We start from the raw sequence: 25271 nt of genomic DNA, 5'->3' as shown, positions 1-25271 counted from the left end.
ATAAGATAAGATAAGATAAGATAACCTTTATTGTCATTTTTATACTGTGGGCACACAATGGCACACATCAAAAATGAAATTTAGTTGCCCGCTCTCAAAGTGAAACACATACATGACACATACCTAAACATACTATGAACAACATATGTATAGACCCACATCCCTACATTTACGTAGCAAATAAATATTAAACATTGTCCATCTTGAATATATAACAGGAGGGGGAAGTTTGAGAGTTCACTCTCTGTTTATAGTGGCTTGTCCTGTAAATGTTGATGGGAGTGTGTTTTTCTCCTTGGTAGTTCCTGGATTAGGGTGTTGTCTACTCTTTGATTGTTCGTCTGAGTTGGCGGTACCTTAATGAGGGTATTGCTCAGGGCGGCATTGTTGGTCTGGTACTAAAAATAAAATCTATGCCTTTTTCTTCCTCTGTTTCAGAGTGATTTCCAGCAGCATCCAGCTTCTGGTGCAGGATTTGGATGGAGCTTGTGATCCAGCCCTCACTGCCATGAGCAAAGTAAAATCTTTTAACGAATTTCAGAAGGATTTGGGGGGTCTTTAGCCAGCCCCCCCCTCCCTGCTCCGTGCAGAAATTTAACCGATTCCACACCCCTGATTTTTGCCTGCTGCTTTTTGGCTCAGATAGGACATATTTATTATTTTGGAAATCATTCCCCCTTGTTTATCTTTCAGGGACTATTTTTTAATCTAGAAAAAGGGCCAAGTCTTACTTAGGGTTGGGGGGAGAATTGCTTAGTTCCTTTCTTGTTTCAAACCGCTCCCTTTTGTGGTCCTGGGAGGCTGTCACAGTTGCTAAGAAAACGTGAAAACTGAGAATTGGGATTTTAAGCTGCAGGGCTGCTTAAAAAAAAAGATGGGTTGTCATGTTCAAACCGGCAAAAGGCAATTTGAAAAGGGTGTAACATTTGCTCGTTGGACACTCATCCCCAAAGGAATTGTCACTGTGCCTGAAAGTTTTAAAACTTTTGTGTGTGTGTGTGTGTGTGCGTGTGGGGTTGTCTGCAAAAAAAGGAAGGGAGAGAAATAGGGTCTTGAGTGAATTTAGCCTGGGTTTCTAAAGTTTAATTACGTAGTTCAGCTCATTTCTCTCTTTTTAAGGTACTTTATTCAAGTTGATTGTAGGACAAAATACAAATAGCAAAAATGGAGAAAGTTTAAAGAAGAAAGTTTTTAAAAAAGAAGGAAAAAGAGTGCAGAAAAGGGAAAAATCTCTAGACCAGTGGTTCTCAACCTGTGGGTCGGGACCCCCTATGGGGTCGAATGACCTTTTCACGGGGGTCGCCAAACAACACAGTCAGCCATTTTTCCCCCCTTTTCCTTAGCTGTGCTACTCCCTTTTATTCTATTGCAGTGGTTCTCAACCTGTGGGTCGGGACCCCATATGGGGTCGAACGACCATTTCACGGGGATCGCCAAACAACGCAGTCCGCCATTTTTTTCCCCTTTTCTTTGGCCACGCCCCTGGCACCCAGTGATGTATAAGTGGTTGGGCGTCACCACACCATGGGGAACTGTATTATGGGGTTGCGGCATTAGAAAGGTTGAGAACCACTGGTCTATTGGCTTTTGAAAGCCAATAGAATAGACTCTCTTGCATGGAGTCTAATTCTATTGGCTTTCAAAAGCCAATAGGAATTGTCCAGGCTGTCTCTGCCCTGCTGAGCCCGCCAAAAGTCCCATTCTGCAAACGGTGCTGCACCAGTTGAGTAGTCCTCGACTTACGACCGGTTGAGTAGTCCTCGACTTACGACCGGTTGGGGGGTCGCGGCATTAAAAAGGTTGAGAACCACTGCTCTAGATCAGTGGTTCTCAACCTGTGGGTCGGGACCCCATTTGGGGTCGAACGACCATTTCACAGGGGTCGCCAAACAAGGCTGTCTGCCATTCCCCCCCCCCCCTTTTCTTTGGCCACGCCCCTGGCACCCGGTGATGTATAAGTGGTTGGGGGTCACCACAACATGGGGAACTGTATTATGGGGTCGCGGCATTAGAAAGGTTGAGAACCACTGCTCTAGATGAAATAAAAATTACAATACAAATACAAATACTTCCAGCATTTTTCTGGGCAATAGAACGCAAAGATACGTTACAATCTCCGTCTTTAGCTTTGCATTTCTAAAGGTTTCGAGCCGTTTCTATAACAACCAACATCATTCTGGTCCTAAAAGCCTAAAATCAAAGTTTCACTTTTTCCCAGTTTTGAATACAAAATTAAGAAGTGGATTCCAAATGGAAAAAAAAACCACTATTCTCTTTAATTGGCGCAGTTGATTTTGCCAACCTAACCAGCTCCATCATCAAATATTGATATATTATTTACAAAATATGCTCTATATTAACTTCGTTTATTTGTATTATCAGTTTTACAAATAACTGAAGGTGGCAAAACATACCCAACGTATCGTCCTCCTCCTACTTTCTCCATAACAATAGCCCTGTGAGGTAGGTTGGGCTGAGAAGGAAGTGCTGGTCCGAAGTCACCCAGCTGGCTTTCATGCCTAAGGCAGGACTAGAATTCACGGTCGCCCACTTCCTAGCCTGGTGCCTTAACCACCAGATCAAACTGCCTCTCTTTACATTAATGAAGGGATTAATATTTAATATTTAACGTTCCTTTCACTTAAGTGAAGTTTGTCTTTACTGATCTAATGTAGCACAAATCCGATGTAAAATCATACTACGTTTTTTTGACATTAATATTGAAATCTTGAAATATGGACAGAACCTTTACATCCGGTTCACTTTGCCCCTTTCAGTGCAAACTACACAGAAATATTCCTGACTCAATATGATTTTCAAAAGGCTACATTATGAGCTAGCTACATACAGGGTTTTTAAAATATTGCATGTTTTATGTAAACGAGATAGTTCTTTCTCTTTAATTATAATAATAATAATGGAAGATACCTTGGAGGTCATCTAGTCCAACCCCCTGCTCAGGCAAGAAACCCTATACCAGAGGTAGGCAACCTTGGCTCGTTTATGACTCGTGGACTTCAACTCCCAGAATTCCTGAGCCGGCCTGGCTCAGCATGGAAACCTCTCCCTTTCTCCTCAGCATGGCTGGCTCAGAAATTCTGGGAGTTGAAGTCCACCAGTCATAAAAGAGCCAAGGTGGCCTGCCCCTACCCTAGACCATTTTGGACAAATGGCTGTTTAATCTTTTCTTAAAAACTTCCAGTGTTGGAGCATTCACAACCTGGAGGCAGGTTGTTCCACTGGTTAACTGTTCTCACTGTCAGGAAGTTTCTCCTTAGTTCTAGGTTGCTTCTCCCCTTGATTAGTTTCCATCCGTTGTTTCTTGTCCTGCCTTCAGGTGCTTTGGAGAATAGCTTGACTCCCTCTTCTTTGGGGCAGCCCCTGAGATACTGGAACACTGCTCTCATGTCCCCCCTCGTCCTTCTCTTCATTAAACTGGACATACCCAACTCCAGCAACCGTTCCTTGTATGTTTTAGCCTCCAGTCCCCTGATCATCTTTGTTGCTCTTCTCTGCACTCTTTCTAGAGTCTCAACATCTTTTTTACATCGTGGTGACCAAAACTGGATGCCGTATTCCAAGTGTGGCCTTACCAAGGCCTTGTAGAGTGGTATTAACCCTTCACGTGATCTTGATTCTATCCCTCTGTTAATGCAGCCCAGCACTGAGTTGGCCTTTTTGGCAGCTGCAGCACACAGCTGGCTCCTATTTAAGGGATTGTCCACTAGGACTCCGAGATCCCTCTCACAGTTACTACTATTGAGCAAGGTAGAACAGTCCATTTTCCTATCTCAGCCAACACCATCAGTTTTGAAATTTAGCTTCTTCTTAATTTTTTCCTTCTTTTCTTCATCCTTTTTTAGACTCCTCCCCTGTTTCTTTGAGAGAGTTATCCAAACACCCTCTTCTCCCTTTGCAAATACAGAGAGAAGTGGCCAAACGCAGAAGCCTTGGTGTGTTCATGCGTACAGAAGAGAGTCTGGCGTTCGTCAACCCTGGGAACTTGAAGATGGATGAACTTCAACTCCCAGAATTCCCCAGCCAGCCATGTCCATCCATCTTCAAGTTCCCAGGGATGAGAAACGCTGGAAGAGACTTAAATGTATTTCTGGCTGTGCCTTCCCCCCCCCCCCCTTCGTTCTTTCATTGCCGCCGGTTGTCCTGGCTAGGTGAGTGCTCACAAACCTGCACGTATTTGGGCGAAAACCTGAATCATGCAGAACACATACTTGAAGATAAGATTTTATTCTATTTACGTGTCCCAGCCTGTCTCCCTTGGGCTCTTTCACCTGTTTTTTGTCAACACGCAGGGGTCAATATCTCACGCTTCAATAAGATTAGCAGGGCAGTTTAATTTCTAAGAGGAATCAGGTATTTTCCAGATGTGAGAATTCCCACACAGCAAGATGGAAATTTAGAATAGAATAGAAGCTGGAAGGGACCCTGGAGGTCTTCTAGTCGGGCCCCCTGCTTCAGTAGGATTTAAGGAAGAAGGTGGTGTGAAGTGCCAGCTGAAGGACTGGAAGCTGTGGCGCCACGTTGTTGTTGAACAGAGAATTATAATAATAATAATAGGCATAATAATATAATAAATGAGAAATTTTCTGACAGAACAATTAACCAGTGGAACAACCTGCCTCCAGAAGCTGTGAATGCTCCAACACTGGAAGTCTTTAAGAAGAGGCTGGACAACCCATTTGTCTGAAATGGTATAGGTTTCCTGCCTGAGCAGGGAGTTAGACTAGATGACCTCCAAGGTCCCTTCCAACATTATTATTATCAATCATCGCACAGTCAGCCAGATGTTCAGACTGGATTTGGCATTTTGTCTACCTATCGAGTTCTTACCCAGGACCTGGGATAGGCAGATATGGATGTTTGATGGTATTACAGGTATCATCGCAGGATGGAAGCAGTTCTTAATAAGGCCGCCTTTTGCAATTGACTAATAGCGAATTTGTCAATGCCAATGGTGTTCAAGTGGTGCTCCAGTTGTTTTGGGATTGCACCCAAGGAGCCTATGACTATTGGTACTATCCTTGCTTGCTTTTGCCACAGTCTTTCTATTTCTATTTGTAGGACTTTGTATTTTGTTATCTTCTCCACTTCTTTCTCGTCTATTCTGCTGTCTCCAGGCACTGCCACGTCCACTATCCAGACTTTTTTGTCTTTCTTATTGACAATTGTTAAGTCTGGGGTGTTATGTTGCAGGTGCTATTATTATTATTATTATTACTATTAATCAAGGAGAGAAGCAACCTAGAACTAAGGAGAAACTTCCTGACAGTGAGGACAATTAACAGTGGAACAACCTGCCTCCAGAAGCTGTGAATGCTTCAACACTGGAAGTTTTTAAGAAGAGATTGGACAGCCATTTATCTGAAACGGTGTAGGGCAGTGGTGGCGAACCTATGGTACACATGCAAGAGGCAGCATTCAGAGCCCTCTCTGTGGGCACGTGTGCCATGCCCCAGAGATGGCAACCATCCCTCTTCAACCAGCCGCTTGCTAACTCACCGAGGTCCCACGTGCCCTGTGACAATGTCACCCCCACCCTGCTTCGCCCCTCTCTGAAGGACCAGCCTCCTGCCCACTGCCCCACCTGCCAGAAAGCCCCTGGATCTCCCCCAACCCTGCCCAGCCCCCACAGGCATCCCTCCCCACGAGCAACATCGAGGTGATCACGCCCACTTTGGCCACACCCACCCAGTCTGCCATGACCACCACAGCCACACCCACCCAGTGAGCCACGCCCACCTGGCACCCGCCGATAAATAAGTGGGTTTTGGGTTGCAGTTTGGGCACTCGGTCTCTAAAAAGTTCGCCATCACTGGTATAGGGTTTCCTGCCTGAGCAGGGAGTTGGACTAGTTAATAATAATAATAGTAATAATAGTAATAGTAATAGTAAAGTTGGAAGGGACCTTGGAGGTCATCTAGTCCAACCCCCTGCTCAGGTAGGAAACCCTACACCATTTCAGACAAATGGCTGTCCAGTCTCTTCTTAAAAACTTCCAGTGTTGGAGCATTCACCGCTTCTGGAGGCAAGGAGTTCCACTGGTTAATTGTTCTCACTGTCAGGAAGTTTCTCCTTAGTTCTAGGTTGCTTCTCTCCTTGATTAGTTTCCACCCGTTGCTTCTTGTCCTGCCTTCATGCTTTGGAAAATAGCTTGACTCCCTCTTCTTTATGGCAGCCCCTGAGATATTGGAAGACTGCTATCATGTCCCCCCTCGTCCTTCTCTCCATTAAACTAGACATACCTAATTCCAGCAACCGTTCCTTGTATGCTTTAGCCTCCAGTCCCCTAATCATCCTTGTTGCTCTTCTCTGTACTCTTTCTAGAGTCTCAGCATCTTTTTTACATCGTGGTGACCAAAACTACATCGTGGTGACCACGATGTTGGAAGTTGACCTCTAAGGTCCCTTCCAACATCATCATCATCATCATCATCATCATCATTATTATTATTATTATTATTACTACTACTACTACTACTACTACTACTACTACTACTACTATATCGTGTGAATTCTGCAGCCTGGGGGATGCCTACAATAATTCTGTAAACTATCCAGGTTTGTGTTGAGCTGCCTCCGTCTTTCTTTTCTTTTCATTGTTATGGACTTTTGACAGATGCAGTGGCAAAACGTGGAGCACGTCGGGGATCAGAGTCCCTACGTCACCTCGGTCATCTTGCACATTAAGCAGAACGTCCCCATCATCCGCGACAACCTGGCCTCCACGCGGAAATATTTCACCCAGTTCTGCATCAAATTTGCTAAGTGAGTTCCCTCGCTCGGGCTGCGATTAAGGAACGGGCATTTTGGCCCCAGGGAAGAGGGGAATTCCTTCTGAATACAGATAGTCCTCGGCTTACAATCAAAATGACAACGGGACTAGGGGGGGAAAGTGATTTACGGCCAGTCCTCGCACTTACGACCAGTCCTCGCACTTACGACCAGTACTTGCACTTACGGCCATCGCAGCAGCATCACATGTCCCATGATCAACAGCCCAGAATTTCTGTCGCTAAGCGAGACATTTGTTAAGTGAGTTTTGCCCCGTTTTACGACCTTCCCTGTCACCGTTGTTAAATGAATCGCTGCAGTCGTTCAGTTGGTTCTTAAGTGGAATCTGGCTTCCCCCCCCCCTTGACTTTGCTTGCCAGAAGGTCACCAAAGATGATCACAAATACGAGTCAGTGATTTTTGATCCCACGACCACGGGGATGCTGTGATGGTCGTAAGTGTGAAAATGTCATAAGTCGCTTTTTCAGTGCTGTGGTCACTTCAAACAGTCCTTAAATGAACTCTTGTAAGTTGAGAACTACCTTTATTTACAAGTTTGCAATGTCCCAGAAGAGGGGTAGGCAACCTTGGCTCTTTTATGACTGGTGGACTTCAACTCCCAGAATTCCTGAGCCAGCCATGCTGAAGGGAAAGGGAGAGGTTTCCAAGCTGAGCCATGCCGGCTCAGGAATTCTGGGAGTTGAAGTCCATGAGTTATGAAGGGGCCATAGTTCCCCCATGCTGGCTCAGGAATTCTGGGAGTTGAAGTCCACAAGTCATGAAGGGGCCAAAGTTTCCCTCATGCTGGCTCAGGAATTCTGGGAGTTGAAGTCCACAAGTCATGAAGGGGCCATAGTTCCCCCATGCTGGCTCAGGAATTCTGGGAGTTGAAGTCCACGAGTCATGAAGGGGCCATAATTCCCCCATGCTGGCTCAGGAATTCTGGGAGTTGAAGTCCACGAGTCATGAAGGGGCCATAGTTCCCCCATGCTGGCTCAGGAATTCTGGGAATTGAAGTCGACGAATCATGAAGGGGCCATAGTTCCCCCATGCTGGCTTAGGAATTCTGGGAATTGAAGTTCATGAGTCATGAAGGGGCCATCGTTCCCCCATGCTGGCTCAGGAATTCTGGGAGTTGAACTCCACGAATCATGAAGGGGCCATCGTTCCCCCATGCTGGCTCAGGAATTCTGGGAGTTGAAGTCCACCAGTCATAAAAGAGCCAAGGTTGCCTATCCCTATCCCAGAGTCACATGACCTCTATTTGTGACGTTCCCAGCCAACTCCGACAAGCAAAGTCAGTGGAGGAAGCTACCTTTGCTTAACCACCACATGATTCGCTTAACAACTGCCGTGTCTCGCTTAGCAACCATGACAAAACAAAAAAATCATAAAATCAGTTGCGGATGATTTAACAGCCGTCCTGCTCAGCAACAGTAATTATGGTCCCGATTGCTGTTTGTGTCAAGCGCTACCACTAGAAGACCTCCACGGTCGCGTCCAACTCTGTCGTACTGTTATGTGCTCGACCTTGGCCACCGTCAAATGGGTGGACTTCAACTCCCAGAGTTCCCCAGCCAGCCAAGTTGAAGTCCACTCATCTTAACAGTGGCCAAGATTGAAAAACACTGGATGAGAGAAATCTGCTTTTCCTTTAAACCTGATGGGCCGTATTTCTTTCTTCCCTTCTTTCCCGCAGCTGTTTCATCCCCAAGTTTATTAACCACCTTTTCAAGTGCAAGCCGATCAGCATGGTGGGGGCCGAACAGGTGAGAATCCAAGGGGGGAAAGGTGTGGTTGGCAAGCAACAGCTGGGAGGTGGGCTCAAGGATGGGCTTGATGTGAAGGCAGCTTCTTTCCCAGACTGTTTTTAGACCCTTTGAACCGTTGGTTGAATACACCCTAACAATCACAGCAAGATCGTGTTTGTGTTTGAGGGGTCCTTGGTGCTCTCTCGAGCTGGGTGGTTTTCTTGCAGACGTTTCATGACCCAGCTAGGTAACATCATCAGCGTTAGAAGGGATTTATGGAGAGGAGGAGGAGAAGAAGAAGGAGTGAAGAGGAGGAGGAGAACTGTGGGGGGTCCTTGGTGCTCTCTGAGCTGGATGGTTTTCTTGCAGACGTTTCATGACCCAGCTAGGTAACATCACCAGAGCTAGAAGGAAGGAGGGATTTATGGAGAGGAGGAGGAGAAGAAGAGGGAGTGAAGAGGAGGAGGAGGAAGGGAAGGATGAGGAGGAGAACTGTGGGGTCCTTGGTGCTCTCTGAGCTGGGTGGTTTTCTTGCAGACGTTTCATGACCCAGCTAGATAACATCATCAGGGCTAGAAGAGAATGGAGTTTGCAGAGTGTAAGAGAAGGAGAAGGGGGAACAAAGGGGAGGAGGTGGAGGAGGAGGAGGAGGAGGAGTGTGGGGTCCTTGGTGCTCTCTCGAGCTGGGTGTTTTTCTTGCAGACGTTTCATGACCCAATTAGGGAACATCAGCAGTGCTAGTAGGGAGAGGGATTTTCTCCCTGTTGATATACTTGCCCTGTCATTATTGTTGGGAGTGTTGTTGGTGGATGGGGTATGGTTTGCTGTTTGATTGTTGGATCCACACCCAGATATGCAGAGATTAACCCCAGGATTAATACCACATCAACCATTAAGTACTGATGACGGTAGCTAGTTGGGTCATGAAAAGTCTGCAAAAAAACCACCCAGCACCAAGGACCTGTCATTCCTCCTCCTCCTCCTCCTCCTCCTCCTCCTCCTCCTCCTCCCGCCGACAAATCACCTAGCACTGATGACGCTACCTAGTTGGGTCATGAAACATCTGCAAGAAAACAACCAAGCTCAGAGAGCACAGTCGTCCTCCTCCTCCTCCTCCTCCTCCTCCTCCTCCTCCTCCTCCTCCTCCTCCTTTTCCCCCCGACAAATCACTCTCCCTTCTAACACTGAGGACGCTACCTAGTTGGATCATGAAACGTCTGCAAGAAAACAACCAAGCTCAGAGAGCACCAAGGATCCTACAACCTCCTCCTCCTCCTCTTCCTCCTCCTGTCTCCCAGCACTGATGGTGTTACCTAGTTGGGTCATGAATCGTCTGCAATAAAATCACCAAGCTCAGAGAGCACCAAGGCCTCCACAATCGTCCTCCTCCCCCCCCTCTACAGACCCAGCACTGATGGTATTACCTAGTTGGGTCATGAAACATCTGCAAGAAAACCACCCAGCTCAGAGATTAGCACAGACCCCTCATTTCAACCCTCAGCTACAAATATTCTCCTTTACCGGTGTGTTTGTATTTCATTAGGGAGGTTTCAGGTGCATTTGAAAAAACTCTTAGGAATGAATTGAAATAGCCTGGTACCTTGGCCCAGGTTGGTGCTAGGAAGATTTAATGAGGAAAGTGTTGCGTGGCACATCCAGAATTTGTTGAAAAGTCTAGGTCAGGGGTAGGCAGCCTTGGCTCTTTTATGATTCGTGGACTTCAACTCCCAGAATTCCTGAGCCAGCATGGGGGAACTATGGCCCCCCTCATGACTCGTGGACTTCAACTCCCAGAATTCCTGAGCCAGCATGGGGGAAAATTTGGCCTCTTCATGACTTATGGGCTTCAACTCCCAGAATTCCTGAGCCAGCATGGGGGAACTATGGCCCTCCTCATGACTGGTGGATTTCAACTCCCAGAATTCCTGAGCCAGCATGGCTCAGCTTGGAAACCTCTCCCTTTCTCCTCAGCATGGCTGGCTCAGGAATTCTGGGAGTTGAAGTCCACCAGTCATAAAAGAGTCAAGGTTGCCTACCTCTGGCCTAGGCCTAGGACGCTTTATGACTCATGGACTTCAACTCCCAGAATTCCTGAGCCAGCATGGCTCAGGTTGGAAACCTCTCCCTTTCCCCTCAGCATGGCTGGCTCAGGAATTCTGGGAATTGAAGTCCACGAGTCATAAAAGAGCCAAGGTTGCCTACCCCTGGTCTAGGTGTTCAAATCCACCTAACTTAATGTTGTCCAGGCTGAGAAATATTGTGAAAAGTATAATAATCCTTGACTTACAGCCATTCGCTCAGAAACCATTCAAAGTTAACAAAAAGTGATTTATGACTGGTTTTTTACACTTGCAACCGTGGCAGCATCCTCACGTGATCAAAATTCAGATGCTTGGCAACTGGCCTGTACTTACGACAGTTGCAGTGTCCCGGCTTCACGTGATCCCTTTTTGCAACCTTCCCACACACCAAGTCAATGGGGAAGCCTGATCTGCTTAACGGCCATGTTACTAACTTAAAAACTGCAGTGATTCGCTTAACAACGATGGCCAGAATGATCGTAAAACAGGGCAAAACTCGCTTTATAGCTGTCTTGCTTAGCAACAGAAACTTTTGGCTGATTACAGTCATAAATCGAGGACAACCGATATCAAATTTATGTCTACCCAGAGGAGATAAAAGTCACAGGTAGGATTTAACCCCACGCTACAGTAGTGACCAAAATTGTGGAAACCTTTTTGGGAAAAGTGTATTTTTGAGGTTTAATGGCTAATAACACCACTTTTTTTGGGAGTACCATAAAATTATATACCAATGGAAAGATAAATTAATCAAGGATGTAATGCAACAAAGTTTGTTCAATTCTCCATACTGTATTCTATGAAAAATTAGAGCCAAATAACCAGAAAAAGGAAGCACAACTTGCTCAGGTTGATCTCAGGTAGCTTTCCTTGTAGCCAATGAGCGTGAGTGTTTAGAGAGCCAATCGGGCGTCATCTTGTTTTGGCCATGAGCCAATCAGATTACGGTAGGATCCAGTGATTGATGTCCTGTATTGAAGCTGAGAGGAGGACATTTGTCAGTGTGTTATGTGATGGCTATCAAGTTGGTTGGGTTTTTTTGCGCTCTTTCATTTAGTGAGCTTGTAAAACGTAATAAAATTAAAGTCATGGTGCAAAGAGTTGACTGGTTGCCCAGAAAGTGATGTAAACTAGTACTATTAAGTGAACAAGGCTACAGTTATAAAGAAATTAGAAGGAAAACGGGTGGAAACTTAACCAAAAGGTGGCTTTTCTACTGTACACTTTTCCCAAAAGGTTTCCACAATTTTGGCCACTATTGTACCTAGATATGACTACCTGTAGAAAGAGGAAGTGTCAGCTCCCATCCAAATACCCCTTGTTTTATTTAACTTAAAAGATAGTGAAAAGCAGCCTCAATTTCTCAACCTCTGGGTATTTATAATCTCTTAAGTGTTTTACAATCCACTTACACACACCTAGGGCTGTGGCTTACAAGTAGAGGAGGCAAAGATATTTTTTTCCTTATTGCATTCCAATGTTTAATTCACAGTCATTCCAGGCATGGATAGCTTAATAATATTTGTTTGACAGCAATAGTGCTTGTATAAAATGACGGCCTCTCCATCCATCATCACTACTGTGAGTGTGGCTTTCCCGTGAATCTTCTCTTTGAAGGCTAAATGTTGGCTCTAAAGCAGACATGTCAAACCCAAGGCCCGGGGGCCGGATGCGGCCCACGAAGTGGTTTCATGTGACCCGTGAAGCCAGACTGGAAACCGTGAGGGAATGGTCCCCCGCTGCCTTGGCCCTGGCCCAGGCCAGCCAGGTGTTCTATCCCAGCCTATAGCCATCCTTGTTAAAGGCACAAGGGCCAAACCCCTGTTGATAAAATAGGCTGGAGACTTAAAACAAAACAAACCCCTTTTAATATGGGTGACAAACCTGCCAAATAGTCCAAAACACAAAGAGCAAAATTCAATCCAAATGAAGGAACTAGTCCACAGGAAACACGATGCAAACAGAAGAGTAGTCACAAGCAAGACGAACCGACCAGGATTCCAAGAAGCACTTTGCAAACGGTTACCTTCAGCAACCAGCACTGCCCACACCTCCTCTTTTTATACAGCAGTCCCAAGGCGTTGCCTCTCAGTGCCTTCTCCTTTTGCTCTGGAGTTGCCATATTGACTGCTGCTGATTTACTCTCGCTAATTGACGACGTGTGTGAGCATCAATTAGCAAGTCCATCAGGTGTGAGTCCTCCAAGTCTGACTCCTTCTCCTCACACAGCTGAGCTTCATCAGGAACACGACTGGAGGGCCCAGGCTCTGCATCCAACCGTGAGTCCTGTAATTCATCAGAGCCTCCCTCTGCCCCTGATGGCCCTTCAAATGCCTCCTCCACCTCCTCCTCAGATTCCTCAGACTCCGCTGTTGGGAGCACAGGCTGGCATGGAATCACAACACCGGGAGCCAATGCCTTGGCCATGCCTTGGTACTTGCCCCGGTCCCACCCCTTTCTGCCAGAGACCCTCAGATCTATCCCACTCCTGCCCAGGCCCCCACAAGCACCCTTGACGTGAACGATGTAGAACTAGCCACGCCCACCCAGTAGACCACACCCACTTCATCCACGGCCACCCAATAGGCTACACCCACCCTGGCCACACCCACCTGACCCCCCCTCAGGGCAACCACAATGCTGATGTGGCCCTCAGTGAAATTGAGTTTGACACCCCTGGTCTAACGAATCGAGAACGACACAATACAGTTACTTCTGAGTAATTCCTTTATCGTTGTCCGCCTACAGACAGAATCTTACCAGACTTTAAAAAAAAACCCAACACCTCTCTACATCAAGGGTTCCCAATCCTCGGTCCGTGGACCAGTACCGGGCTGCAACATGCCAACAACCGGTCCCCACAAACAAGCAAAGCCCCATCCGCGGGATGCAGGCAGCACACAAAACCACGCACCCGCCGGTCCGCAGAAAAAACCTCTCTCCACGGAAGCGGTCCCTGGGGACCTCTGCCCTACATAACTACAGGTAGTCCTCGACTTAACGACCACAGTGGAGCTCAGAATTTCTGTCGCTGACAGAGACGGTTGGGGAAACGAATTTTGCTCCATTTTACGACCTTGCTTGCCACCGTTGTTAAGCTAATCGAGAAGGAACGGATGGAAACTGACCAAGGAGAGAAGCAACCTAAAACTAAGGAGAAACTTCCTGACAGTCAGGACAATTAATCAGTGGAACTCCTGGCCTCTAGAAGCAGTGGATGCTCCAACACTGGAAGTTTTTAAGAAGAGACTGGACAGCCATTTGTCCGGAATGGGATAGGGTTTCCTGCCTGAGCAGGGGGTTGGACTAGATGACCTCCAAGGTCCCTTCCAACTTTATTATTATTATTATTATTATGGATCATCGCACAGTCAGCCAGATGTTCAGACTGGATTTGGCATTTTGTCTACCTATCGAGTCCTTACCCAGGACCTGGGATAGGCAGATGTGGATGTTGTTGTTGTTGTTATTATTATTATTATTATTACACGGGTTTTTAAGTGAATCTGGCTTCCCCATTGACTTTGCTTGTCAGAAGGTCCATAAAAGGGGATCACGTGACCCTGGGAGACTGCGACCGTCCTAAATATGACTCCCGTTACCAAATGTCTGAATTTGGATCACGTGACCATGGGGATGCCGCAACGGTTGTAAGTGTGAAAAACTGGTCATAAGTCACTTCTTCCAGGGCCGCTGTAACGTCAAATGGTCACTAAACGAACAGCTGTAAGTCGAGGACTTCCTGCATAGATAGACTCTGTGAAATGCTAGGGAGGGTCTGCCTTTGCCCTTTTCCTCCCCAGCAGACATTCTACTCTTTGCCCTCTGAGGAGCAGCCCCTCCCTCCTGCAACGCCAGACTACCTGCCCCCTTGCTAGATTCCTCGGCCTCATGAGGAACGGGATCCTGAAAATCCAAAGGGGGGGAAAAAAAACACACACAATCTTGCGATTTCTTGCTTTTTCTTTCCTTCTTGCAATTACCGCATAGTCCTCAACTTACAACTGTAACTGAGCCCGGCACGTGGTGGTGGTAATAAAGGAGGTCATTAGGCGGCCAGGTGTTGGTTGTGTTCTTGCAGACGTTTCATGACCTAACTGGGTAACGTCGTCAGTGCTAAGAAGGAAGGAGGAAGAAGAGGAAGACTGTGGGGTGCTCTCTGAGCTTGGTGGTTTTTTTGCAGACATTTCCTGACCCAACTAGGTAACATCATCAGTGCTAGCAGGGAGGAGGAGGGGGAGGAGGAGGGAGAGGAGGAGGAGGAGGAGGAGGAGGAGGAGGAGGAGGAGGAGGAGGAGGAGGAGGAGGAGGAGGAAATGGACTGTGGGGTCCTTGGTGCTCTCTGAGCTGCGTAGTTTCCTTGCAGACGTTTCATGACCCAACTAGGTAACATCATCAGTGCTAGCAGGGAGGAGGAGGAGGAGGGGAAAGGGAGGAGGAGGGAGAGGAGGAGGAGGAGGAGGAGGAGATGGACTGTGGGGTCCTTGGTGCTTCTCTGAGCTGCGTAGTTTCCTTGCAGACGTTTCATGACCCAACTAGGTAACATCATCAGTGCTAGCAGGGAGGAGGAGGGGGAGGAGGAGGAGGAGGAGGAAATGGACTGTGGGGTCCTTGCTGCTCTCTGAGCTGCGTAGTTTCCTTGCAGACGTTTCATGACCCAACTAGGTAACATCATCAGTGCTAGCAGGGAGAAGGAGGGGAGGGAGAGGAGGAGGAGGAGGAGGAGGAGGAGGAGGAGGAGATGGACTGTGGGGTCCTTGGTGCTCTCTGAGCTGCGTAGTTTCCTTGCAGACGTTTCATGACCCAACTAGGTAACATCATCAGTGCTAGAAGGGAGGGGGGTTTGTGGGGAGGAGGAGGAGGAAGAGGAGGACGACTGTGGGCTCTTTGGTGTTCTCTGAGCTTGGTGGCTTTCTTGCAGATGTTTCATTACCAAAGTAAGTAACATCATCAATGCTTCAGTGTACATTATAGATAGATACTGTTGATGGATAGATGTATGATAGCTAGCTAGTAGCTAGGTAGGCAGGCAGGCAGACAGACAGACAGACAGAACGAGAAAGATGTGGGGTCCGTGATGCTCTCTGAGCTTGGTTGTTTTTTTTGCAGACATTTTGTGACCCAGCTAGCTATCATCAGTGCTGGTAGGGCATGGGGTTTGGTCTCTATTTATATATTAGCGGCTAGTGTATAAAATGTCATTTCATCCTCACTCTTATTATCTGCTTCAGCTGCTGCTGGACACTCACTCCCTGAAAATGGTCCTGCTTGATTTGCCATCCATCGGCTCGCAGGTGGTGAGGAAGGCTCCCGCCAGCTACACAAAGATCGTGGTCAAGGGCATGACGCGGGCCGAGATGATCCTCAAGGTAGACCTTGTGTTGCCTCTAGACCAGCTTACCCTCCAAAGAATTTCTGAGAAAGGAAGGAAGGAAGGAAGGAAGGAAGGAAGGGAGGGACTGACTACCTGGCTGAAGCCACCTTGTAGGACAGGTTTTATTGGTTGGTTGGTTGCCTTTACTGTCTTTACAAATAACTCAAGGCAGCAGGACTAGAACTCACAATCTCCTGGTGATTGGCCCAAAGTCACCCAACTAGCTTTCATGCCTAAATTGGGACTAGAACTCACCGTCTCCTGGTGATTGGGCCAAATTCACCCAGCCAGTTTTTGTGCCTAAGGCGGGATTAGAACTCACCGTCTCCTGGGGATTGAGCCAAATTCACCCAGCTGGCTTTCATCCTAAGCCAAGACTAGAACTCACCATCTCCTGGTGATTGGCCTAAAGTCACCCAACTAGCTTTCATGCCTAAATTGGGACTAGAACTCACCGTCTCCTGGTGATTGGCCCAAATTCACCCAGCCAGTTTTTGTGCCTAAGGCGGGATTAGAACTCACCGTCTCCTGGGGATCGGGCCAAATTCACCCAGCTGGCTTTCATCCTAAGCCAAGACTAGAACTGACCATCTCCCCGTTTCTAGCCTGGTGCTTTAACCAAACTGGCTCTCTTCCCCTTACTCTCCACCCCCAATGGTGGGCTTGCTGAGCTGCCCCTCATTTTTAAAGGCAACCGGCTGCGGAGTCCTTCCCCAAATTCCTTTCCTCCCTTCCGGAGTGGAGCCTTCCAGCTTTTCCCAGGATGGATTTTCCATCGGCATTTCCAATTAGACACTAGGCAAGGCTGGGGACAGCTGCTTCATGCCTGGGTGGGGACAGGGAAGGTTGCAGCAACCCCCCCCCCTTGCATCCCCCCCCCACTCTCTTCCATAGCGGCTTCTCACGTTCTGGGTTCGGCCGCTCGGAGGCCAAAACGCAGAAGCCTTCCTTGAAAAACCCAAAAGAGGCTGGAATTGGATGGGAAACATAGTAGTAGTAGTAGTAGTAGTAGTAGTAGTAGTAGTAGTAGTAGTAGTAATAATAATAATAATAATAATAATAATAATAATAAGATAACAAAATACAAAGACCTACAAATAGAAATAGAAAGACTGTGGCAAAAGCAAGCAAGGGTAGTACCAATAGTCATAGGCGCCTTGGGTGCAATCCCAAAACAACTGGAGCACCACTTGAACACCATTGGCATTGACAAATTTGCTATTAGTCAATTGCAAAAGGCGGCCTTACTAGGAACTGCTTCCATCCTGCGACGATATCTGTAATACCATCAAACATCCACATCTGCATATCCCAGGTCCTGGGTAAGGACTCGATAGGTAGACAAAATGCCAAATCCAGTCTGAACATCTGGCTGACTGTGCGATGATCCATAATAATAATAATAATAATGTTGGAAGGGACCTTGGAGGTCATCTAGTCCAACCCCCTGCTCAGGCAAGAAACCCTATACCAGTGGTGGCGAACCTATGGCCCGGGTGCCAGAGGCGGCACTCAGAGCCCTCTCTATGGGCACGCGCGCCGTCACCCAGTCCTAGGCCTTCAGCTGGGTTTTATAAAACCTTTTCGCTTTAGGCCTCTGCCGCCATGTGCAAAAAAAAAAGATTCAATCAATCAGTCAGTGTTGCACTCTGGTCACTGCACCAGCACGGCCCTTATAATCAGCTGTTCTTGTGTCCTTGCAGGTCGTGATGGCCCCCCATGAGCCCGCTGTGGTCTTTGTGGACAACTACATCAAACTCCTCTCCGACTGCACCACGGACACATTCCAGAAGATTCTGGAGATGAAGGTGAGCCGGGTGCCAGGGTACGTCAGGCAGCGAGAAAAGCCAGAGTTATTCCATTTGTTCTGGAGAGTAGAACAAAAACAATTGGGAAGATGGGTGTTGAAGGACAGATTATCCAGGACCAATTTGGTTCCACCCCTAGCACATCTGGATAAAAAGAAGACAAGTCAATCTGCCCAAACTTGCCCTAATACACTTCATTTTACAAACATTTTGATTCCGTGAAACTCAACTTTCCTGACATCCCTTTTAAGTGTGAGTGGCTTTGAAGGACCTCAGCTGTCAAATTTCCCAGGTAGGTTGCCATCTTGATGTATCTGGAGGTGCACCTTCCAGATGTTCTGATTTGTGCCTTTCAGATGTTGTGGGTTGAGTCTTCCAGATGTTCTGATTTGTGTCTTCCAGATACTATGGGTTGAGTCTTCCAGATGTTCTGGAGATGCACCTTCCAAATGCTATGGGCAGTCTTCCAGATGTTCTGGAGGCCCATCTTCCAAATATTCTGTCTTCCAGATGCGATGGGTTGTGTCTTGCAGGTGTTCTGGAGACCCGTCTTGAAGTTCTGGGGCGTATCATTCAGACATCCTGGAGATATGTCTCCCAGATGTTCTGGGGCATGTCTCCCAGATGTTCTGGGGCATGTTTTCTAGATGTTCCATAGGCATGTCTTCCACATGTTCTGGGTGTGTTTTCCACTTGTGCTGGAGGCATGTCTTCCAGATGTTACAGGTTGAATCTCCCAGATGTTCTGGAGGCACATCTTCCAAATGCTATGGGCAGTCTTCTAGATGTTCCGGAGGCCCATCTTCCAAATGTTCTGTCTTCCAGGTGCGATGGGTTGTGTCTTGCAGATGTTCTGAAGACCTGACTTTGAAGTTCTGGGGCATGTCATTCAGACAACCTGGAGATACGTCTCCCAGATCTTCTGGGGCATGTCTTCTAGATGTTCCATAGGCACGTCTTCCACATGTTCTGGGTGTGTTTTCCAGTTGTGCTGGAGGCATGTCTTCTAGATACATCTTCTAGATCAGTGTTTCTCCACCTTGACCATTTTAAGGCATGTGGACTTCCACTCCCAGAATTCCACAGCCAGCAATGCTGGCTGTGGAATTCTGGGAGTTGAAGTCCACATGCCTTAAAATGGTCAAGGTTGAGGAACACTGTTCTAGATGTTCTGAGGGGCATGTTTTCTAGGCTGTGTGACATGCCTTCCAGATGTTCTCCAGGGACGCAACCCATCCTTATCATCCCCTTGTCCACTTTCTTTCTGTAGGGCCTTCACCACCCAGCACAAAACAATAAACCACAGCCTTGAAGGCCCTCTTAGCTCAAGCTTTGAGGGCAAAGGTGGCTGCTCTGCCTACGGTGACCACCTCCTCTTCCTCCCTCTGCCCCCCCCACCCTCCCGTGTCTCCACAGGGTCTCAAGCGAAGCGAGCAAAGCAGCATGTTGGACTTATTCCGTCAGAGGCTCCCGGCGCTTCCCTCGGGCGCGGAAACTGGTGGCTGCATCTCCCTGACAACCCCCACGCCCGAGCAGGAATCTTCCCGCATCCGCAAACTGGAAAAACTGATCAAGAAGAGACTCTAGCTGCTACCCAACCATCTTGTTCTCCAGCTTCCGAAGGCATCGTGGTCCAAGCTTATGGCTGGTTGCAGGTTATGTGCCTACCCCGCCGAGGGCCTTCTGGGTAGCAAAAATCAGCCGTGTAGCTGTCTCCTGCTTCCCAGTGACCTGTGCAGGTCTCCCCCCAATGAGTTCAAGCATACTCCCAAATTCTAGAAAAATGTTGACATTTTCCAAGGTTTTATCTCGGAAATGAGATCCCGGACATTTTTTGCAAGATTTTGTTTTTAAGGGGTAGCCGGTAGGACGGCTAACCTGGGTCTGTGAAGGTTGGAATCTCCTTTTGTGACGTTCTGAATGCAGACTTTTTTTTTTTTCAGGAGGATCGGGGTCCATGTCTTTGTAGACCCCCACGTCTTCCTCTTTCAATGGGTGCTTTTTTTTTTCTTCCTCCGAGCTGTTTTCCAGCGTTAACTCGGTGATGGTTTTATACCTGCTTCGTCACGTAAAGCAGCCTTTCTCAACCTCAGCACCTTTGAACTGTGTGGATTTCGATTCCCAGAATTCCTGGCTGGGGAATTCTGGGAGTCGAAGTCCACACAACTTAAAAGTGGCCGAGGTCAGAAAAAAAAAGTGACCTAGGCAGTCTTTCACTCGTCGCGCACAAAACTCTTTGGGGCCCAGTCAATTTCGGAAAGCGTCAATTCCAGAAGAAATTTCAGTCAATTTCAGAAACGGCTACAACTCCTTTCGATGGGGAGAAATAAACTTCAAAATTCATGTTTCATTCGCGGGCCCCACTCAATAAACCCGCTTAATAAATTCGTAATTCCCTCTGCTCTCATCTCCCCACCTTTGGTGGGGCAGTCCTTAACACACACACACACACACACACACACACAAAAAAAAAAAAACACACACACCTTTTTCTGCGGGGAGCAGAGTCTAAACACCTTGTCCCTTTTCACCAGCCAACTTGACCCAAGCCAAGATCCCCTCCCCTCGGATTCGGTCCAAACATTTTCCTCCAGCCAAATTTTAATTAGTTGCTGGTTTTCATCAGGATGAAACATTCCGGATTTATTTTATTTTATTTTATTTTTTTAAAAAAAGACCACACGGGAGGCGGCTGTGTTTTCCAAAGTCAGCACACAGAACGTGCCCAGCCCTTGTTCTTTGTGTGTCTCTGTGCTTTTTAAAACGGTGCCTGCTGATTTTTTTTTTTAAATTGTTTTTGCTTCTTCTGCCCTTCACTTGTCCGAAGTGGACCAAGCTTTTTTTGTTTTTTAACTTCCTGAATTCCTGGATCTTTTTTTTTTTATTATTATTATTAAAGATCCTTTTTCCTTCCTTGGATGCTGAGAACGTCTGGATCTGGAATGGCCCGGGGTGTTGAAAGCAATTGTTGGTTTCTAGTTTTCCCTTTTTCTGCTTTCCAGAGATAAATGTTTTGGGAAGCTTGGAGCCCTGCACTTCACATTTTTGGCCAGGAGATCACTCCGTGCGCGGGAACCCCGCAAAATCTGGGCTGCTTCGCAATGCATTGGTTAAAAACATGAAAGCACCGGGGGGGGGGGGAGCAGAGGGTGCCCCTTCCCCAAAATTCCTGCAGTTGCTGGAGATTGGGTATTTTTTTGTAAAGGCAAGGGGGGGGTCTTCTTCGGAGGTGGACCTGGGTTGCAAATTCGGGGGTTTTGAGGGAGGCCTGCAGACTGCTAGTTGCTGACCCCATGCCTGCCCCCTCAAAGCGAAGGGCCGTTCGAGTCCCCAGGAAGTGGGGTAGGCTGCCTGCCCTTCCCTTGGCCCTTCGGCCCGCTTGGTCGCGATCCAGGTTGAGCAATGTTTGCCCTCACTTGGCTTGTGAAAGGAAAGTCTAATCAAGGAAGGTGTAACTTGGACCTCCCTGCTTTTATGGACTTCCTGAGAGTAGGACAAAGGGAACTGCGGGGAGATCCCGGGCCTGGGACCTCGTCCCCCCCCTCCCTCTCTCCCCCCCCCTCAAATTGTAGAAATGTTGAACAAACAGAGAGACGGTTTGACCTCTTGAGAAAGTTCTGCCTTGTAAATAGTAAAGTCTTTCTTTCTTTCTCTTTCTTTCTTTCTTTCTTTTTCTCTTCCTATTTTCCTTTCCTTCCTTCCATCCCTCCCCCTCGTTTCTTCCTTTCTTTCTTTGTTCCTTTTCTTTTTTTCTCTTCTTTCCCTATTTTTCTTTTTTCCTTCCTTCCATCCCTCCCCCTCCTTCCTTCCTTCCTTTCTTTGTTCCTTTCTTTCTTTTCTTTCTTTCTCTTCTCTCCCTATTTTTCTCTTTCTTTCCTTCCTTCCATCCCTCCCGCTCCTTCCTTTCTTTTTTCGTTCCTTTCTTTTCTTTCTTTCTCTTCTCTCCCTATTTTTCTCTTTCTTTCCTTCCTTCCATCCCTCCCGCTCCTTCTTTCCTTTTTTTGTTCCTTTCTTTCTTTCTCTTCTCTCCCTATTTTTCTCTTTCTTTCCTTTCTTCCATCCCTCCCCCTCCTTCCTTCCTTCCTTTCTCTCTCTTCTCTCCCTATTTTTTCTTCCTTCTTTCCCCTTCTTCCTTCCTTTCCTTCCTTCCTTTCTCTCTCTTTCTTCTCTATTTTTCCTTCCTTCCCCTTCTTCCTTCCTTCCTTTCTCTCTCTCTCTTGCTTCTCCCTATTTTCCTTCCTTCCTTCCTTTCTCTCTTTCTTCTCTCCCTATTTTTCCTTCTTTCCTTCCATCTCTCCCCTTTCTTTCTTTTCTTTCTCTCTCTCTCTCTTTCTTCTCTCCCTATTTTTCCTTCTTTCCTTCCTTCCCTCCCCTTCCTACCTTCCTTCCTTTCTTTCTTTCTTTCTTTCTTTCTTTCTTTCTTTCTTTCTTTCTTTCTTTCTTTCTTTCCCTATTTATCCTTCCTTTCTTCCCATTGATTTTAAAACTGTTGACTAATTTATCAGACCCAAATAATTCTGGCTAATAATTAAGACTCCTCAAAGTTGTACATTTCCTGTTAATAAAGTGGATTCTCCAGTCTCTTGATGAGTTTGATTTTACTTTCTTGCGTTTTTCCATTAAAGATAAAGGTTGGGGAACACTGGATTAGACTGAGCTCGGCTGCCATTTTGTTCCTCTTCTGCTCTTTTGTTTATTTCTTCATCTTTTCTTTTGTTCCCATTTTATTCTTTTCCTGGTCTCTCCCAGACGAGACTGGCAGCTGTATCAATCCACATGATCGATGAAAATTAAGAAACATGGTTACAGATAGTCCTCAATTTATGACCATAATTAAGCTGGGAATTACGGTCGTAAAGTCATTTTGATCATAAGCTGAGGCGTCACGTGACGATTCAATTTTTTGGCATTTTTTTTATGGCGGGCATTAAGCAAATACCACAGTCCTTAAGCAAATCTATTTGATCCAATGGGTGTTTTTTGCCAGTTACAGGGAGCAAACGCCAGAAACCACCCCCCAAAAAATTGAAAATTGCGGTCATGTGACCGTAGGACACTGCAACTGGCCGTACAGGTGAGCCTATTGCAAAGTCCTCCCCGAATACAGTCACATGACTCTGTGCGTGCGTGTGTGTGTGGGTGCGCGCGTGCATGCGCGCGCGCGTACCCGTGCGCACATTTTCAAAATCAGGTTGTAAATAGCTGGGCAAGTCTGTTGTAACTTCAAGCAGTCACCACGTGACCAGTTGTAAGTCAAGGACTATCTGAACTTCCTGGTGGAAGATGTTGGACAAAAAAAAAAACAGAAAAATGGGTCCTGGCAAACTTGCCCCCAACAAGGTGCAGCTGAGCCCGCAGGTTGATTTCCTCGGAGTAGATTCTGCAAACTCCAAATGCTGTAACACGGGGTGTCAAACTCAATTTCATTGAGGGCCACATTAGCATTGCGGTTGCCCTTGGGGGGTGGCCAGGGTGGGTGCGACCTACTTGGAGGGCGTGGAGGGAGTGGGTGTGGCCTACTGGGTGGGCGTGGCCAGCTCTACATCGTTCGCGTCAAGGGGGCCTGGGCAGGAGTGGGACAGATCTGAGGGTCTCTGGCAGAAGGGGGGGGACCGGGGCAAGGGCCAAGGCATGGTCCACTGGAGGAGCCTCACCGTTCCTCTCAGGCCATGCGCGATGCCATGCAGTCTCAGCAGGCAGCGGGGCACTCCTCACAGCACCGAGAAGCTGAATGGCGCAAATCCAAAAGGAAGTGCAATGCCGCCCAGCCCCCAGCCTTCCCGGTTTTGGCAGACAGCGGGGTGTTCTCCTCACAGTGCCGAGAGGTTGAGCCGGGCGGTGCGAAGCTCACCAGCTTTGCACCTTGCTGCCTGCTGAAAATGGGCAGGCTAGGGGCTAGGTAGCATTGCACTTCTCATCAGTTTCGCGCCACCCGGTTCAGCTCTTGGTGCTGTGAGGAGAGCGCCCCGCTGCCTGCCGAAACTGGGCAGGACGCCGTTATGCTTCTTTTTGGATTTGCGCCGCCCGGCTCAGCCTCTTGGCGCTGTGAGGAGAGCGCCCCGCTGCCTGTCGAAACCCCTTCCCCAGAGCCCATCAAGCCGGATATGTGAAGTAGGTGAGGGCCATTTGCTGGCCACTTCCAGGCGATGGTGCATTTCTTCATTCCCCACAAAGGGTGACACCTCCCCAGCATGCACCCAGGCCAACGCAGCAGGGGCTGGTCCCTCGCTGTTTCCAGACGGCCTTGTGGAGCTAAGACTGGATGCATTTCAGCCTAGATGGCCACCACAAAATTGTGCATTCGCTCCTGGCTGGCCTGGGCCAGGGCCAAGGCAGCGGGGGCTGTTCCCTCACTGTTTCCAGGATGGCTTTGCAGGCCACATGAAACCACTTCGCGGGCCGCATTCAGCCCCCGGGCCTTGTGTTTGACATGTCTGCTGTAACAGCTGCTCTGGGTTCAAGTGACAGGCTAAATGGGGGACAGGGTGGGCTAGGAGCAGGCATGGTTTCGATGTCTTGCGAACCCAGCTGGGGAGCAATCTCAGCGGAGGAGGAAAAAAGCTCCTAATTTAGAGGGTCAGCAGTTATTTACACATCCTCAACGTACAACAGTTCATTTAGTAACCGTTCAAGGTTACGACGACGCTGGAAAAAAGTGGCTTAGGAGCGTCTTTCCACAGTTATGACTTTTGAAGCATCCCCATGGTCACGTGATCAAAATTTGGATGCTTGGCCTGTATTTATGACGGTTGCATTGTCCCGGGATCTCTTTTGCAACCTTCTGACAAGCAAAGTCACTGGGGAAAGCCTGATTCACTTAACAACTAGTGTGAGTAGCTTAACGACAGCAGTGATTCACTTAACAACCGAGGCAAGAAAGTTGTTCCACTGGTTAATTGTTCTCACTGTCAGGAAATTCCTCTTTAATTCTAGGTTGCTTCTCTCCTTGATTAGTTTCCACCCGTTGCTTCTTGTCCTGCCTTCAGGCGCTTTGGAGAATAGCTTGATTCCCTCTTCTTTGGGGCAGCCCCTGAGATACTGGAACACTGCTATCCTGTCCCTCCTCTCCCTTCTCTTCATTAGACTAGACATACCCAATTCCAGCAACCGTTCTTCCTGTTTTAGCCTCCAGGCCTTTCGCCCCCCTGCTTGCACCTGTCTTGTTCTTTGATAGAAACATCCACTGAATAAATCCCACTAAATAACTCAAACGCTAAATCGGCTTTCATCTGCTCTTCGGCGTCCTGACGGATGCAAAGCTGGGGTCATCCAAGGCCAGCTGATCCTTCCCAGCCCCAGAATGTGGTATTCCTGCTGGTGGCGGCAACCGGCCGGTCCATGGAGGACCCCTGGCCGGGACCCCAGACACCGAGGCTCTTGCTCGGCCCCTTTTCCATTCCAGGAGGGACAGGGTGCGAATGTGGAAGGCTGGCTCAGACGCTAGATACCAGCCTGCCTTAGACGCAGG

The 25271-nt window shown here is 47.7% G+C and overlaps 1 protein-coding gene across 2 annotated transcripts in view; it reads left to right on the top strand.

Annotated features, from left to right (window-relative positions):
• The window catches only part of VPS53 (VPS53 subunit of GARP complex), a 77591-nt gene extending 57311 nt beyond the window's left edge, over positions 1–20280 (top strand). For both annotated transcript variants that reach the window (XM_039321238.1, XM_039321237.1), the window contains exons 17-22: positions 439–517; positions 6635–6783; positions 8489–8558; positions 15853–15990; positions 17699–17803; positions 19220–20280. In XM_039321238.1, the coding sequence (XP_039177172.1) occupies positions 439–517; positions 6635–6783; positions 8489–8558; positions 15853–15990; positions 17699–17803; positions 19220–19390 (712 nt within the window). In that variant the 3' untranslated portion in view covers positions 19391–20280. The remainder of the gene's footprint in view (positions 1–438; positions 518–6634; positions 6784–8488; positions 8559–15852; positions 15991–17698; positions 17804–19219) is intronic.
• Positions 20281–25271: the final 4991 nt, after the last annotated feature.

Source organism: Crotalus tigris, unplaced genomic scaffold, assembly GCF_016545835.1.
Source record: "Crotalus tigris isolate CLP2741 ecotype Arizona unplaced genomic scaffold, ASM1654583v1 scf7180000023723.778456, whole genome shotgun sequence".
NCBI classification, from domain to species: domain Eukaryota; kingdom Metazoa; phylum Chordata; class Lepidosauria; order Squamata; family Viperidae; genus Crotalus; species Crotalus tigris.
The sequence above is the reverse complement of the archived record's forward strand: the minus strand, read 5'-3'. Positions and strand labels throughout refer to the sequence as shown.